The sequence below is a fragment of the Aspergillus bombycis genome (genome assembly GCF_001792695.1).
Source record: "Aspergillus bombycis strain NRRL26010 chromosome Unknown contig00044, whole genome shotgun sequence".
In the NCBI taxonomy this organism is placed as follows: domain Eukaryota; kingdom Fungi; phylum Ascomycota; class Eurotiomycetes; order Eurotiales; family Aspergillaceae; genus Aspergillus; species Aspergillus bombycis.
The window spans coordinates 38,884-56,620 of NW_019170046.1; the positions used below are offsets into that span (position 1 = coordinate 38,884).

Consider the following 17,737-nt stretch of genomic DNA (forward strand, 5'->3'; position numbering starts at 1 on the left):
TATATACCTTTCCTTTTTCTTCTTTTTCTTGAGCTTTCTTTTTTTTTTGGGAAAACGACAGAGGAATTGCCGGCGACAGAGCTATCAGTGTAAAGGATCACATGAAAACATCAGTCATCAAACCAAACCGTGGGGGAATCTAAGAGGAAGAAAAACAGTGAGAATGATCGAGGAGCGTAAGGGAAAAGAAAGAATATGGAATGCAAAAGGATCATGCGCTCAATCGCTGGATAAAGGACTGCGGCGGTTGTTAGCGGGATGTCTTCTTTATGTCAACCGTTACCTGGAACTACATACCGGGAAGAACTGCCGGAATCCCTTCAAGTCTAGCCGGCCCAATGCGTTCAAGAACTCCTCTATGAGTTCGGCACCCATTCCCATGCCAGGCAATTCTTGGTCTCGAAGGTACTGGATATACTCCATGCCGGTCTTGCAATAGATGGTGCGCTGCAATGCTCCAGCTTCGGCGAGAACCTGCTTGGCCTGCGCGTCTTTGGGATTGAAGGACGGTGTGGCGGGAAGTGCCCAACATAAGGGCGACATTCGGCTGATCATAAACTGTGCAAATCCCGGGAGAGCAACCTGCTGGGCGGTGCCATTCGTCGCCTCCGGTGCGATATCAGGCCCGCCCCAGGAGCTGCCCATCTTGGAGAGCACCGAGAACGCCATCTTCGCGGTGGTAAAGTCCTCGATGTCCTTGGCGAAGTGTTCGATGGTCGTGATGACGGTATCAAATATGGGTTGATTTCCTGCTTCTGTTAGTCCTTGCATCGTTTGTAATTCGGGTCGAAACTCACTCTCGCTGATGATAACAGCGCCCAAGTCATTGTTCAAAACCGCCAACAAGAAATTCAGATATTCCCGTTTCAACTCCGCGAGCTGAATTTCGTCATCAGTGCCAGTAGTGGGATCGGCAATCCCGGCGAACACCCGTTGTAGGAAAGGCGTCAATAGTGTATCGAGTATGGCATAGATTTCGCCCTTGAACCCGAATATAACTTGGTCCAAAAGACGCAAGAAAAGCGCCATTTCATCCCGAGTAGAAGTCTGGGTTAGTAGGCCATCGATCCACCTTGGGAGCTGTGGGAGAATTCGGGAGCCAAGGACGCCAATGAGTCTGGAAAAGGCGAATCGAGCGGCGGTCCTAATATTGAAAGAGGTCTTAAGGGACTCAAGAGCAACAAGAGTAGCCTCGGACACCTGCAAGAATGCCTCAGAAACCTCAGCCGCGGGCAGCGAGGTTGGGGAGCTGGTTCCTGGCATCCAATCTGAGAAACCTTTTGCCAGCGTTCCAAGGGCCATGATGTCATGATGTATTTGTAGCAAAGCCCTCTCGTCGTTGGACTTCGCCGGAGCCAGGTTTTTCTCCATGTCCATGAACACAGGGTTCAGTACCGACTGCGCATACAGGACCTGCTTGTCGGCAGGGACAGTCGGGGTGGAGCAGATAATGCCAACGGCTTCGAATAGGTAAAGTTGGCTGTTGAAAACAGCATCTGCGGACCCTTCGTGGTCCTCCGATGACATTTCATCACCATCAGCGCCTTCTGTAGGAACTTCGGCCTGGATCACCAAAAGATCGCCTAGGGCCTGGACGACTGTCTGCGCAACATTGCCGATGTGGGTTCTCAATTGCTTGACTAGCCGTTGGAAAAGATACCAGGATCTGGTTTTAACCTTCTTCGTGGGGTGGTGAACAAGTTGGAGGAAGCTTTCCAAAACACCAGGGATGAGGTGAGTGTGGTACAGGAAGAATGAACTGTAACGAACACAGATTTCCATGTACTGTAATTGGGTCGCCGGATGCGTGAAGGAGCGAATATCTGTAAATTGTCAGAGAAAGCGCACATGGTCCCTGATTCCTGATACCTACCGGACTCTACCATTCTTGACACCATCTCAATAAGTCGCTCTGCTGCCTGATTGTTGGGTTGGTTTTTGGTGTAGAGACTGCCAGCCTTCACGGCAATGTCTCCAAAGAGGAACATTTCATGTAGGGCAAGGTCCAGGTCACGCCAGTCTAACTGTGCACCTGACTGTCGTAGGTTCTCAAAGGTTGTTGCGACAACTTCGGAGACGGCGTCTATATACAGCTGTTCGTTCACCGTGGCGACGGTTTGTTGCATGATGGCTAGTCTCTTGCGGAGTTCCTGGAACTCTGCCTCGTCAGTTTGGTCATCCTCGTCACCCCATGAGGAGGTGTCGTCGTATCGCATCTTGGCAATGATGGCTTTCAAGATAGGGAGCAAGATGGGAGAATGCTGCGCGGTAAGAGAAGGGTCGGTCTTAGAGACCTTTCTCAAATATTGCAGAAGGTCGCTGCCACAGGGGATGACGGTCGAGCAGACCTCGTCGTATTCATCGGAAAAGTATCTCAGGATGTGCGGAAGGAAGGCCTGCAATAGCCCATTGGCCTTCTCTCTGCATTCTCCAGAAATATTCTCTTGCTCCAAAGCGCGCACAATATCAACCACTGTACTATTGACTAACTTCGCAACTGTTTCGGCGAGATCCGTATCGTATTTGAAGGTAAACCTATTCTCACAAAGAGGGGGGCTGTTGGAGAGCTGAGAAACGATCGTGTCCAGATTCAAGAAAATAATCATGTCAATCTTATCCTCCGGTTTCATCTTTTTGCCGATAATTTCCGTAAAAACGTCGACTGCTGCATCCCGCACCTTCTCCTCTCCCGCCCTGAGCTCCGCCTTCTGTGCCCGGGCCAGTTGCTGGAATAAGAGATCGAGCATTGTCTGGTTGACCACAAGGCTGATATCAATCCAGCTAACCCAGGAACCAACTGCTTTCAAACACATCTCTACGATCATGTCGTTGCCGTCCCGCCATTCCGACAAAATCTGTTGCCACGAGCTTGCGATCTTTTGCATGTCTCTCATTCGGATGAAGTCCTTCAGCAAGTTTGCCCTATCCTGTTCCGTACGAGACCTAGACACGAGGACATCACCGATTTCATCGTGGATAGAATTGACGACTCGAAGGTAGAATACAATTCCCAGCATATTGTCAGGCGACGTGCTCGAGGCACCCTTGTATGTTAAGCTCAAGAGATCATCGAAGAAGGACTCCCAGCCGCTACCGTAGAGCGCCGAGAAGAGGAAGGTAATCGTCTGGGCAATTTTGTTCTGAATGTTGGGAGGATCCGGGTTTGCATTCTCCTGTCCATAGACCTGGCGGAGGTAGTTCATGAGCCCGTCCCGGACATATCCTAGAGCCTGAGGGTCAATCAGTCCAGCCTGGGCGGCACTGTTAACCACCTCTAGCGCTACATGTCGTATGATCTCAGAGTGCTGGGGAGTCTTTGTGAAGAGGGCGAGGCAGACTTGCCATCCCGAGGGGTCGGTACGGAGTTGATTCAGGTAATCGAAGGCTTGCGCCTTGAGGGCTTGGTCTGAGGAAGGATTCCAGGCGATTTCTATGGCATTCGCTACCTAAGTGATTACATATTTGTCAGGTCCAGGGTATCAGGAAGAACTTGTTTTTTTTAGATTAAATGTTTATGCAAACACGCGCCGGGAGGGGGGCATGAGGGGAGAGGAGGGGAGGGCAAATGGTGGGGTGGACTCTTTTTTTCGTGTCCCTTTTCAATAAAAAAAGGTAAAAAAGAAAAAAGAAAAACTAATTGGAATGAACGAATGTGCGACATTGAATCCATACCTGTTCTTCCATCTTCGACCAGCCGAGTTGCCTTCAGAGTCAGTAGACTCGGAAAGCAAATCGAATGACGGTGTTCAAAGGGGGGATAAATCGATGTAGTTGGGTTAAAATTCAATGGCGGCGGAGAGTCATATCACAGAGAGGGCCGTTTATCGAACCATGACTAGTGCGTTGGAGCAGCAATCGGTGGTTTCGGGGGGGTTAGACTAGTGGCAGAGACCCAGTTAGTCGGGTAAACGAAAAATTTGTTGATGGATCGATTGGACTCACCGGACGGACAACGGAGATGAGGGGAGGAGTTGAATCCTTTCCACACACGCCCGCAACCTTTCTGTCGGCTGACTACGTCACTTTGTGTAGATGAAACAGGAGAAGAAGAAAAAAACGACTGAGGTACAGCTGGCATGGATGTCATTGTGTGCGGCTGCAAACTGGGCTTGGTCAGCCCCCCGGCCGAAAAGGGAAAGGAGCGCGTGCCTCCCGAGGGCCCTTGGTTGCCGGCAGATTCAGGCAGCATGCTTTAGCTCTTCTAGGTTAAAGGCGCTTTATGGATGTTCTCGAGAAGCTTAGTCCTCTAAGCTGCATTCTTTTTTTATCCGTCTTGTCCTATTACACTATAGCCACCGATAGGTGCGAATCATTGTTGGTGCTATTCGACTAACAATACAAGGCAACCAATTAGAAAGTGCTCTTTTCTACCTCTTAACAATTATTAGTGCCCATTTTGCCTACCCCTTCTACCATTGGCCTCCACTGTTTCTATGCTCCTAGCAAATCTTCACAATAACTTTCGAAAAATGCTTCTGTTGCTCGAGATGCTCATATGCCTCTCTCACCTCGTGTAGACTAAACAACGTTTCATCAATCACGGGCCTGATGTTATTCTCTTCAATGAATTGATTCATGGCGTGGAACTGAACTCGGGTCCCAAGGAGCAATCCACGTGAGGTACAAAGATAACTCAGACCATCCATCAGACTGGGCATATCGGGACTGGATGCTCCGCCTAAGAGCCCTGCTAGTGCGATAACTCCCTCCGGTCTGATGGCCTTGAGTGACTGATGAAGGGTAGATGCACCGCCCACATCGACAATCAAGTCTACACCTTGGCCACCGAGGGTAAAACCTTTTACAGTTGTTCCCCACTCAGGTATAGAGTTGTAGTTAATGACATGGTGTGCACCTAGTGATTTCAACTTGGACGCTTTAGCGTCATTACTGGTTGTTGCTATCACCGTCGCACCCGAAGCCAGGGCAAACTAACGGTTTGACAAGTTAGCACATATATCCTGAATCGAGACTCACACAGCCGGGGTAGTCAAAAGGAAGATACTACCTGCAGAGCAGCAATAGAAACACCTCCTGTTCCCTGCACCAACACTACACTTCCCTTCTTGGGCTCTCTCCCCTTAAGACCGAACAGCGCATTCCATGCCGTTAGACCAGAACAAGTTAATGTAGCTGCTTCATCGAAAGACAGGTTGTCAGGCATTTTCACCACCGACGTTTCATGGTATACGCCATGGCCCCGTAAGGTCCCGTCTACGTGCTGACCAAGACCGGCTCCTATGTCAGCAAAGGTAGCGGGTGCATCATCGGCCATATGGGTCGTCATATGGGTGCAAACTTTATCCCCAGGCTTAAAATTGCAGACTTGGGATCCAACGGCCTCTACAACACCCGCTCCATCGGATGCTGGAACAATGCTGTCTTTGATGGTTAGACCGAATTTTCCCTGGTTTATATTAGTACTAGTTTAATAGAACTTGTGGTAGAGGGTGACGTCTAGGATGTATTTACCAACGCAATAGCAATATCACGGTAATTTAAAGATGCTGTATGGATTCTGACCCGTACATCGTGGTCCCCCAGAGCAGGTAGAGGATGATTCTCAACGAATTTGAGACCTGAGATTCCTGTTTGGCCAGTGAGGGTCCATGCTGCGGTTTGAGATGCCATTGCTGGAGGGTGGGCAAATATCCTGTATGAATTACCTAGATGTTTAGTTTTCCATATAGCTACGAGGTACTTGAATGACGTGTTCCATTCTGCCCCTTATATCTTGCTGAAAATGGGTTTGAATCATGTCGAACCAGTTATTATGGATTCATTGAATCATGAATAGTGTGGGAAGGGGGAATCCCGGGACCGATCATATCCACATTACTCCACCGCGAACCGTTTCCATGCCTGTTTCGGCGAGAGCAAACGGCATTTGTGCTTAGCGGAGTCAGATCATGCCAAGTGCACTGGACTTTGGGCAATCCCAAAGCCCGAGAACCGGAGTTGAACAATATTAGTAACGCTTTGGAAATATCATCTTCAACTGAAGGGCTAGACGGATGGTGAAGTTTGGACCTAGAGCGCCTTCTACGCAGGCTTGAAGATATGGTTTATTTATCCAGCTCATATGCGCCACAAGTTCTCAGCTAGATTGCTTTTGTTCGGCTTCTAGCAGTGAAATGATTACTAGATGTGTGGTCTCGGGTTGAGGATTTAAATCCATATATGAGAATCATGCCAATTTGATGTGGGCAAGCTGCTTAGTTGGGAACAGTTTCTGTCGCTTAGGATAATCGCACTGGAGGCGTATATGACAAGATCCTTACAGATCTCTTATAAATAATGCATATGCTGTGGCCTTTCTCACTCCTGAGGCAATTGTCCGTGAGTATTTGATGAACAAGATCTACAAGCAACGCTAGATGCCACCAAATTAAGTCTAACACGCAAGTAGTAAGTATACCCAGACTTACCGATCGAGACTGATGGGGCTGGGTTTTCTTTACTAACACTTCATATGGTAAATCATGATCATCATGCTAGCGGTACAACGTGTATTTCGAAACAATGTGCCAGTTTATGACGGTAAACCCGAGCACTAAGTGTGAATTTAGGGCTTTGACTGCTAGACTTTGAAGTTTTGAACTCAATGGTTACATTCACAATTTAACGTCATGAGGAAGGCTGGTGATACATATACCGCAGGGACAGATTAAAGTGAGAGAAGGTTGTATAGATTCTTGGAAGGAAAAAAGGTTGGCCATCACAGGGCTCATGTCAATATGCTGACAAGTACATATTATATTCAATTGATAGTGTACATGATAGGTGCGTACCGTGCATACTTTAGCTGAGATCGTACCGGAAAATATGCCTAAGCCCTAAGGTTGGCCAGTTCGTGAGTATAGAGAAACCCTACGATCATGAGTGCTCTGTGCTTCGCTTATACAAATACAGTCTCCAAGTAGATACCACCAAGGAATCCGAAGGAGTGGGGGCCTATCAGAATAATGAATGCGTATTATAGGGCCTATTATAGGGCGTCAATGGTGTTGAACCACTTCCAAGAACACGCGTTTCATTCAATAGTATGGATTATATAGATCAGGTATGAATTGAGAGATTTGAATTATTTATAATAATTGCAGGAGGTATTAAGAAAAGCTTTGCCCGGCCAATCACCTACATATGGGCCTGTCACCTTCCTTTCTATGGATGTCCCACAGCAAACAGAAGCGGCTTCGCGCGTACCATGCTACTCGCGTAGCTATGATGCGTTAGATGTGCCGCTGCTGGCCTTTCAAGTTTGCTTATCATGTAACTGTATTTTTAGTGGTGGTGAATCAAGTGTTGCCCCATATCCCAGCTCTCGCCTATTTACCTTCGCGTTTTCTTTGTTTGTTGCCCCTGAAAATCTCGTCTCTCTTTCATTTTTTGTTTCCCTCCATCCATCCCTTTTACTACATTACAGTCTCTGGTCTTCCATGAGTCTTCACTGACTCAAATACTCATAGTTCATGATGACGACTCCAGAAGCAAATAGGAAGCTACCGATTGGGGTGTTAGAATACTTAATCAACCACGTGTTCCTTCCACCAAGGGTCCCACAGCAAGACGACAATGACCCTAGCCATGAGAGAGCCTTAGTGAAAGTCGTCATTGATGCTCTGAGAGAGTTCAAATGCTATGTCACAACGGAGTGGCATTCCACTACCGACTTGGTCATTGCTATGGTCCAAAACCTACAGAGCTTGCTCGAAACCAATGGATTTATGAGTCAAGAACAATTGCTGGCTTCCTTGAAAAGACTATGTACCGATGGTAAGGCCCTCCATAACAACAGAGTCGGGATGTTTCTTAAAGTTTTATGGTCCGCTAATTTGCTGCCAGGTGGAGTTCTATTACTTCACATACGAGCACAAAACTGTGGATTAATGATATCGAATAACACAAACTCCATTTTATTTGAAGCATTCGAGCTACTACCTCCGAATAAGGATGTGATGGCCACTCAGGGCCGATTACGACGGCCGTTTCCAGGACCGGCGCTTTCGATGGAAGTCGAGAACTTCAAGGATCCCAATCTTCAGTCTGTGCTAGCTGAAACCCTGGCTAAGATGAGCCGTCAAAGTGCTCCAGGAACCAGACCAAAGGTGAAGAAGGCAGACCACTGGTACGATGACGAACGTGAAACCTCACACCCTAAAATGGTGACGGAACTTTTCTTCAACTTCCTGAAGCCACTTTGTGAACAGGTTGAGCCACCTCGTTTCTGGAAGAACACCCGCAGCGAGGTTATGTGCTGTGGTAGCCAGCTGCCATGGCGCAGGTCTCCCCTATGGCTACTTCTTCGAGTGGGAATACAACATGTTTTCTTCTGTCATCGGGTAAGCCAAGAGGCACACAATGGATACAAGATGTTCATGGCCTACTTTTTGACGCTCATTCTCGAGAAATCTTATTGTAAAGGCGTTAAGTGCGAATTATTGCATATAATGCAGGCCAAGATCGCCCGACGTCTGCTCAAGCTCGGTCATTACCATGATATGGATTTGACTCACATTGCAGATGTTATTCGATCTACCAGGAAAGTCCTAGCAAAGAAATGAAAAAGGTGCCGGGAGCAGAGTGAGAGAGACTGCCAGCTAGAGGGACTCAAGCATATCAACCTTGGTGATGATTCTCTTTATAGATTGCCAACCCTGGATGCCTACATAATGAGACTGCTGGAGCCGAAGCACAGAACTAGGAAAGTTGCTTGGTCTGACCGCCAGCCAGGTATCTTAATCTTTCCAACCGAGTTTCTCCCAAGCCCTTCTTCCTTATCAAGCCCCAAAAACAGGTTGTTGACCCTCCAGGAATTCGAGAAGTGGGTAGCGAGACACCTCGATACATGGATCAAAGCACACCGGAACGAATTGAATACCTGTAGAGATCTGAGTAACTTAATTCAGACATACCACGAGGTTGCTGCGCCCTTTTACCTCGGAAATCCGGTTACTACATCTAATATGATATTGACTCTTATGGAGCTTTGGATTGCCTGCGACAAGAGCGCTGCCTCTATCGATAACCTTATCCTTGAGTATGATGTTGGGATACCAGAAAGTGTTTTCCAATGCTTATTGCTACGTTCACATTCACAGATGCGGAGACTTAAAGATGCTGAGGATTATGTCCGTTTCCGCGTGGAAGCTAGTTTATGGCCTGCTTCATTGAATTTTCAGAGCTTCGGCCATCCGAATAGTTTCTCAGTGAAATATTTTAGCCGGTCTCTGCATCACCAGGAGCTGCTTAAATCAATTGAAGCCCAGGCAAGAGAACAGAGAGAAGCCAAGCGCGCAGAACTCCGACAGATAAAATTCGAATACACTGAGCTTCAGCTTATCTACAACAAGATGAGTTGCGACATGTTAGTATACGAAGATACTAAAGATAAGACTACAAAGTGGCACGATTCGAAATGCCGAAAATGTGCTTATCGCGATAAGGCAGAGCAGCTTAGAATATCAGCCCATGTATGGCCACTTCCCAAAAGTTTGTTAGAGGCGCAATCTGCGGTCTTTGAACTACAAGTCCCTCAGTGGTATGGCTTCTGGAGGGACACAGCGCTATATATGCTGCTTGATGTTTTTAAGTTGGAGGTATCATCCAAGAACAATTCACGTCCAAAGCTCTCACTGTCGAGCTATCCTGGTCTACAGTGCTACTTTCAGCCCTACGACATCGCATACCGCCTATGTCTTTCATCAAACACTAATCCATATGGAGACACTCATAAGTCAATCGCCAGCGTAACTGAAAACGACGTTTGCTTGGACAATGCGATTGTCTACAGTTATCTCGATAGGGTAACGAGCCTTTATGTGGATTCCATCGAGACCTCATCAGATGAAGTGTCTGTATCTTGCATATACAAATTGCCACCAAGGTCTTCTGATTTACAGCCATATCTCCGGAGATTAGCCGTTATGTCTAATGGCCCTCCACCAAATAAAGTCATAGCTAGTCAACTTGACTGCCCTAAGCATATGTCATTTGAGGAATACATAGCTTTGACTCACTTGCCTTTGGGATTTCGACTCCAGTGGCAGAACATCCTCGTACAGCTCTCCTTACCAGCCGTCGACCTGAGGAAAGTCGAGACCACACTCTTCGTGCTGCAGACCATATACCAATCTGGGCCTCGTGGGGCTAGTGGGACTTATCGAGAGAGCCATGAAATTATCAGTAATGAAAACTTCACCAGAAAATTCATAGAGAAGATTGAGAATACCATGCAGAGTCTTGAAGAAAACTGGGAATGTGCTCACGCATTGTATTCGCTAATATGCTTGACGGCAAGAGTGCTGACTCTAAGCTCAAATGAAGGGATTCGAATGACATGTTTAAGACTTCTAGCGGGCATGAGAATGGTCAGTTATTCCTGGGTATGTATTCTGAAAGAGAAAATGGACGAGACAACTAGACATCAACAGAGACAATTTTTCATGGGAAAAGCTGTTTTAGTTGCACTAATATGCGCTGGCTCGTTTAACATCGAGCAACGCGACTTGACTTCGATATTGGCAAACCCTGAGAATTTGTCGATTCTGATACACATATCAATCATCCTTGATGAGGGCAAGAACCGTATATCAAAGGAACTGGACCCGCTAGCATTGAGTTTACACATGGACTGGAAGCGATTGTTATACCATGCATACCCTACGATGGTAGAGCAGATTGCCAATACCACATGCCTTCCACTTGATAATGCTATTCAGAAGGTTTGGTCAGCCTATAGGCCTAGTTCAAAGTGGAAAAAGCTTTCGGAGCAAGCGTGCTATTGGCTTGTCAGCCAGACAGCTCCTCAGAGCAATGGGTCTAGTCTACCTGTTCGCTACAATCTTCTCACAGGAGAGCTACTGGCAAGTGGTTATCCCTTGGCTACTCTGCCTCCGGAGTATGAGCGGCATCCGATTCATCAGACTCTATTTGGTCCCTTGTCCATAGAGGCCATGCCAAGTGCTGTTCCTGGGATGCAGTTCTCAAGCAAAAAGAAATATGCGGGATATGCAATCCATTTCGGCATGGTGCAAAGAACCGCCGCGGACTATGATATCAGAATTCGAGTTGAAACGCAAGACAGCGCCTTCGAAGTAGTCCCTTCTAGGCTCTTACAGGGCTTGTTCCCGCCGATGTTTGTTCAGAGTTTTGTGCACTGGTATAGCCTCAAGGACGGCCACTTAGGATTTTGCCCTGTCGATAATCCTTGGCCATCATCACAAGATATGTGGCGTCTTGTGAGAATAGGTAATGATGGGAAGTGGCGCCTCTTGAACAGGGAACTTTCCTTGATCAATATGAGAAGTCCAGCGGCAAGTAGTATATCGCAAATTCTTTCTCCACTTGAAGATCCAGAGCATATACACGTATTTCTCGGGAAGCCAGGCTCCGATGTTGATATTGAGCTACCTCGTATTCAGCTCTCATTCCAAATGGATGTGGATAACCGAATGATCTATTCGCAACAATTTCGCGGATATCATATCGACACTAATCAATCTCTTGGGGCCCTGATTGGATTGCGTAACCGACTGATATTGAAACATCAGAAGTCGGAGAGCCACCTTGTTATTATTCTGGAAGGAGATATATGGACTAAACAATGGGGAGACCACATGGCCGTTGGGATTTACAAGGGGTCGGGTACGAAGGCTCACTCATACCTTATTGACAACCAGCTGGGCAGGTTGGTCGATAATGGTACTCTACAGAGTAAACTTGTGCTCTGCTACCTGCATGGCTTAACGTCATTCTGTCTACCGGATCCTTTGACTGGAAAGACAGGCACGGAGCAGGCCCTTTACATATTAACATCAGCTGCGGTCCAATCTTTTGACCCATTAACTCCGGAGAATATTCAATTGCTTGAGAAAATAGCTCACCTGAGCCCTGAACGAAAATACCATTCAAGCTCTGGAAAAGGAATGCAGACGGTCAGATGGGCCTCCACGCTTGGCTCTCTTGCACAGGATGGTTCGTTTTTTAGAGAGGTCAAGTCTCTTTTGGATGAGAAATTTCGCAGAAAGTTTTTGTGGAGCACAGCATATGAACGACCCCCAGATTGGGGATACCTAGAACCAGATTTACTCAGAAGAGATTTAATCCGGTCATCAGTCTTTCGTGTATCTGGTTTTGGTGCGGAAGAATACACCCATGCCCTAGATTCAAGCTATCTGGGTCGTGATCGACTTCAGTGGTCCAAACCGGGGATCCGGGCTTTAAATTCGGTAGAGCTTGTGTACAACGAGCGCGATTATATCTACTATCCAAGCGTGGATTCAGATGCTCTTTGGGATTTCCATTGTCGCTATAAAAAGAATGAGGCTTTACCCGCATTTGAAATCGGCTACGACGCCTGCTACCTCATGGCCAACTTCTACCAATCCGTGTCAACGCATTGGCTCAGCCTGCACAACAACTTCGCTAGCAAACCCCCTTCAATCAACAAATATAAGGTCATGATGTGGCTAGCTACTCTGGCATATGCAGATGGAGCCGAAATGCCTATTATTCAAACGCTGACATCATTTTACATAATACCGGAAATGGTAACAGTACGGGCACCCCAGACTCTCCCACGACGGCCTTCTGATGGCTACGACTGCAAGAAGAGTGAAATTGAATCTATAGTCAAGTCAAGCTGCTATTCAATCAATGATTCTCCTGAAGCAAATCTCGTTTGGGACCTTGGGAGTCAATCTGCCGAGGATTTCCAGACTCGCAGAATCAGTTTGTTTAAAAGGCACCGTGCTGCTGCTATTGATACGTTCACGAATGCAATTATGAATATGTGGCCCTGTAGAGCTCTGGCTATGACGGAATTTGATGCCTTTATTGCTGTGGGCCAGTACGTTGATATGAAAAAGGCCCTGAGGTCTGCCAGTGATCTTTTTGAGAGCTGGTACGACAACAAATGCTTCTTTGAGTATCTAACAGAGATAGAGACCTTACTTGGGAGTATAAAAGAGATACAGACCATGCTTGGGGTGACATGCCAGTGCCTTGGCCCTAAAGGACGTTGGCAACCATGGCATGTCAAGCATGTACAGCCAATTCAGAGGAAAGTATTTATCAGCATTGACGATCTCTTTGCGTCTCTTGCTCCTTTTCAGATACCATTCTCCGGTACGGAGTTGACCGACCTCGTATTGAGAGGCAACCGTTCAGAAGAATCGATGGCTCGACTGAGCAACGTTATTGAGGACGTGGAAGTACAAGCCAGTTCGAGCTATGAGGAGGCCTATGCTACGCACTTACGTGGCAGCCTTGAGAGCTGGAAAAAGCATCATGGAGACACAGAAGCCTGTTTAAAAAACATTGACATAACCAGTAGTGTTCATCAGCACTTGGGTTATTGGAAGGGCTATGCTGAATTTCTCTACAAAATACTTTTGCCAGCTGCCAGCCCAAAGAACCTCGCAGCAAGCACACAACGCCAGATATGCTTACAGATAATGACCGATGCTAACCTTTGGCCACGCCTATCCCCAACGCTCTTTTTGGAGCAGCTTAGATATAACCGATTTCGCCACATGTCAGAATCCTGGAAGGATAGCATCATTAGTTATGGTCTTGCCCTGGCTGGACTGCAACGCGCAAAAAGATTATTAATTTGCGTTGATAACAAGAAAGATCTGATTAGAGAGCTTGAGAATACCGGCCATATGAATTGGAGTCCATCTGACTTTCCTGAGTCACTGCTTCTAGAGGTTGAAAGTGGTCTTATGATTCGTGACAATCAAGAAGATATTGCCCAGAAGATGAGAAACGGAGAGACTGGCAAAAACACAGTTTTGCAGCTGAACATGGGAGAGGGAAAATCATCCGTCATCATACCCATAGTAGCAACGTCTCTGGCCAATGGCTCTCGCTTGGTCCGCGTTATTGTTGCTAAACCCCAGGCGAAGCAAATGTTTCAAATGCTGGTCTCGAAGTTGGGTGGGATGATTGGAAGGCGAATCTACCATTTGCCATTTTCACGTGCTCTGAAGCTAGATAGCATACAGGCTAAGGAGATAACACTCATGTGCCAAGAGTGTATGAAGAATGGTGGCGTCCTTCTCGTGCAGCCTGAGCAGACTTTATCCCTCAAACTCATGGCGTTAGAGCGCATGGTTACCAGAGATTTCGACGTTGCACATTCGCTTTGGCAGACGCTTCAGTTCTTCAATAAGCACTCGCGTGATGTTGTCGATGAGAGCGATGAAAATTTCAGTGCCAAGTTTGAGCTTGTTTACACCATTGGTGACTAACAGCCAGTACAGATGAGTCCAGAGCGATGGCTGCTAGCTCATGAAGTTCTCGAGTTGGTCAGGAGATACACCGATAACGTGAAGGCAAAGTTCCCACACTTAGTAGAGGTTGGGGTCTCACAGGAAGGGAGCTTCCCACGTATACGTATCTTTGGAGTAGCTGCACAGCGTGAGCTGGTCGATTGTGTCGCCACGCACATCTGTGAGACAGGGTTAAGTGGTTTTCCCATTGCTAGGCAACCAAAGACAGTCAGGGAAACGGTGCGCATGTACATCACCAAACTGACATTAACTGTTGACCAAATCGAAAAAGTCGAAACAGATCTTGAGGGAATTTGGGGACCTGGTACACGCGACGTCTTGTTTCTGTTACGGGGTCTTTTCGCGGGGGGCATATTGGTCTTTGCCTTCGGACTTAAGAGGTGGCGTGTTAATTATGGTCTCACTTCAACTAGAGAGCCACCTACGAAGCTTGCTGTTCCATATCGCGCCAAAGACAACCCTACTGCACGTTCTGAATATAGCCACCCGGACGCAGTCATTGTACTAACCTGCCTGAGTTGGTACTATGGGGGTCTAAGCAATGAGGACCTTTTTAATACTTTCAGTCACCTGCTTAACACCGACCAGGCTGACATGGAATATCAGCTGTGGGTAAAGGATGCTTATCAATTGCCAAAGAAATTTCAGCAGCTGGTAAGCATTAACTTGGAAGATCGTCATCTATGCATCGAGAAGATTTTCCCTTCGTTTCGATTTTCAAAAAGTGTCGTGGATTACTTTCTCTCCCACATTGTATTTCCCAAGGAATTGAGGGCGTTTCCATACAAGTTGTCTGCATCAGGCTGGGACATTGGCGAGGTCAAATGCCATCCCCTGACCGGGTTCAGTGGGACAAATGACTCCCGTGAGGTTCTTCCACTTAGTGTGGAACAACTGGACCTCCCTGCACAGATGCACACGAATGCCCTGGTTCTTGGATACTTATTACAACCAGAAAACTCGGTTGTATGTATTCCACGGAGGCACAAGGAACATCGATCAGATGCCGAGGAGTTGCTGTCCCTGGTCATGCAAATGACTCCGCCTGTGCAGGTCATTCTTGATGTTGGTGCTCAAGTGCTGGAATTGACCAATGCGGAGGTGGCAAATGAATGGCTGAGGTTAACATCCAATAGTGACATGCCACAGGCTGTAGTTTTCTGTGATGACAATGATGAGCTATGTGTGCTGGACCGTAAGGGGCGAGTTGAGCTCCTGCAAACATCACCTTTTGCTAAGCAGCCCGATGTGTGTTACGTATTTCTGGATGAAGCACATACACGAGGCACTGATCTCAAGCTACCCGAACATTATAGGGCAGCTGTTACGTTAGGGGCAAATTTGACAAAGGACAGATTAGTTCAAGGTGAGACCTGTGCAATATACTGATTAATTTGACTGCTAATGCTTCTCCAGCTTGTATGAGGATGCGAAGGCTGGGCCAAGGTCAGTCAGTTGTATTCTGTGTGCCAGACGAAATCCGTCACAAGATTCCGACGCGCGCCTCCGATAACGGAAGCATAGAGGTATCCGATGTTCTTTGTTGGGCGATCTCCGAGACCTGGCAGGACATGAAACGGAATATCCCTCTATGGGCCACACAAGGCCTACGGTTTCTGCGTCATGAACGCCTGTGGAATGAGATGCGCACGCAAGGGAATATTATCTTATCTTCCAGTCACGCACGAAAGTTTCTTGAAGATGAAACCCTATCTTTGGAACAAAGGTATAGGCCCCGTGTGATGCAAAACGGGCTGGCAGATCTCGTACAAGGCGACACAAGCCAGGCTGCATCTTTGATCGCGACCCGTTGTCGGGAATTCGGAAGCGTGTCCTATCACTCGGCAAAAATGGATGAAGAACAAGAACGGGAAGTTGCCGCAGATGCAGAAATGGAACGACAGGTTGAACGCCCCCCGAAGCTATGCCGAAAAAGCACGGAATTCATAAAGAAATGAAAAAACTCGTAACCACCGGAGTAATTGTTGAAGGCTCTACAGCCTTTCTGCCGGCCTTCCAATCACTTGACAAAACGAGCGCTGCCCGGCATCTAAGCGTTCGTCAATTCCCGAGAAAATTGCTTGTAACCCGAGATTTTGCGCAAACTGTCGAGCCTATAGATACCTTGTCCTTTTCGGCCGATGTCTTCCAAAGGCCGGTGCAATGGATCCTGACAACTCGTCATGGGGGTAACTCTACCGATCAGAAATCGCTTGTCAGCCAAATGGTCATCATCAGCCCTTACGAAGCGCAAAAATTGTATAACTCCATCAAGGAATCCACACATGTGACATTGCACCTTTACGCGCCCCGGTCCAACTTAGGGCTTAAACCCTTGGACAAGTTAGACCTCTACAATGTCTCCGGGGAAGTCACCAGTGCTCTATGCATGCCTCGGGACCTCATTATCGAGTTGAACCTATTTGCTGGACAGTTGTATCTGAGTTCGTATGAGGAATATGTGGAAGTCTGCGACTTTCTGGGTGTCGCATGGAAGCCAATGGGTGAGGATAGCGTTGTCGCTACAGATGGCTTCATTCTACGCCGGGATACAAACAACGCAGAGGGCATAGAATCAACGTTCCGGCAAAGTCCAATAAAGTTCTTGAAGGCTCTTATGTCGCAAATTCGACGAAAAGGCGATGGAATTGACAAAACGCATATGGGCAAGATATTTAACGGCATAATTCTTAATAGATCAGATTTCGAAGAGCCAAGGAGAGCAGAACAAGACCAAGTCCTTTCGGACTGAAGTGGGTTCACTGTGGCCTAGTGTCTCAAGACTCAGGTTTTCACAGCTCAAGTCTCTGTGATGCTATCGTAGAGCGCAGTGCTAGGGAGTCTGGAGTTTCAGTTCAACGGTATGATCCATGGATATCTGAGCAAGTGTCTTAAGAGTTCTGGCAATGTGGAATGAGCTTGTATCTCTCTTTTCTCTTCAAGCTAGTAAATCCTTGTTATATACAGAACTGGCCGCATTGAATACTGATCTCTCGCAACCCCCATTAAAAATTCTGCAGAACTATCAGCTTCTAGATCAGCATTTGGAAAACTAAAAGATCTAATTACTCACATCATGCTATACCCTTCTATTGCTAAAGCGACTACAGTGCTCAGTCAGAATCATAAATCACTAGTTCGAGATTTGAATGTCACGATGACTGAAACATGAGAGGCCCTTGTTGTAATTACTCAGCAGTGGCTTGATCGCACAGCCTCAATGTATTCATATCTTGTATTAGGTTTGGACTACATGTATGGTTTATTTACAAAAAGATCGACGTCAACAATCAATACAGTTTAATGTGTCAGGCTGTAGTAACAATTGCCATTGGATGTTTGAATCAAGGATTAAATTAAACCAATCAGGGGAGTGGGGATGACGGGAAAATCACAAGTGGTTTGCAGATTTATCACATTCTATGCTGTTTTAGTGTCTG

General features: G+C 46.9%; 3 protein-coding genes across 3 annotated transcripts; 2 read left to right on the plus strand and 1 right to left on the minus strand.

Moving 5' to 3' along the window:
- Positions 1-211: 211 nt before the first annotated feature.
- On the minus strand, positions 212-5,631 carry ABOM_006396 (Ran GTPase-binding protein LOS1; the record flags this gene model as incomplete). Its single annotated transcript, XM_022533525.1, has 7 exons — positions 212-238; positions 298-749; positions 798-1,823; positions 1,874-3,446; positions 4,509-4,931; positions 5,009-5,407; positions 5,473-5,631. 7 exons carry the CDS (start codon positions 5,629-5,631, stop codon positions 212-214), a joined length of 4,059 nt encoding a protein of 1,352 aa, XP_022389008.1.
- A 1,844-nt stretch (positions 5,632-7,475) lies between these two features.
- ABOM_006397 (uncharacterized protein) lies at positions 7,476-8,564 on the plus strand (the record flags this gene model as incomplete). Its single annotated transcript, XM_022533526.1, has 2 exons — positions 7,476-7,776; positions 7,846-8,564. The coding sequence occupies 2 exons, from the start codon at positions 7,476-7,478 to the stop codon at positions 8,562-8,564; spliced, it is 1,020 nt and encodes a 339-aa protein (XP_022389007.1).
- A 108-nt stretch (positions 8,565-8,672) lies between these two features.
- Positions 8,673-17,049, plus strand: ABOM_006398 (uncharacterized protein; the record flags this gene model as incomplete). Its single annotated transcript, XM_022533527.1, has 4 exons — positions 8,673-14,234; positions 14,268-15,663; positions 15,714-16,171; positions 16,234-17,049. 4 exons carry the CDS (start codon positions 8,673-8,675, stop codon positions 17,047-17,049), a joined length of 8,232 nt encoding a protein of 2,743 aa, XP_022389010.1.
- Positions 17,050-17,737: the final 688 nt, after the last annotated feature.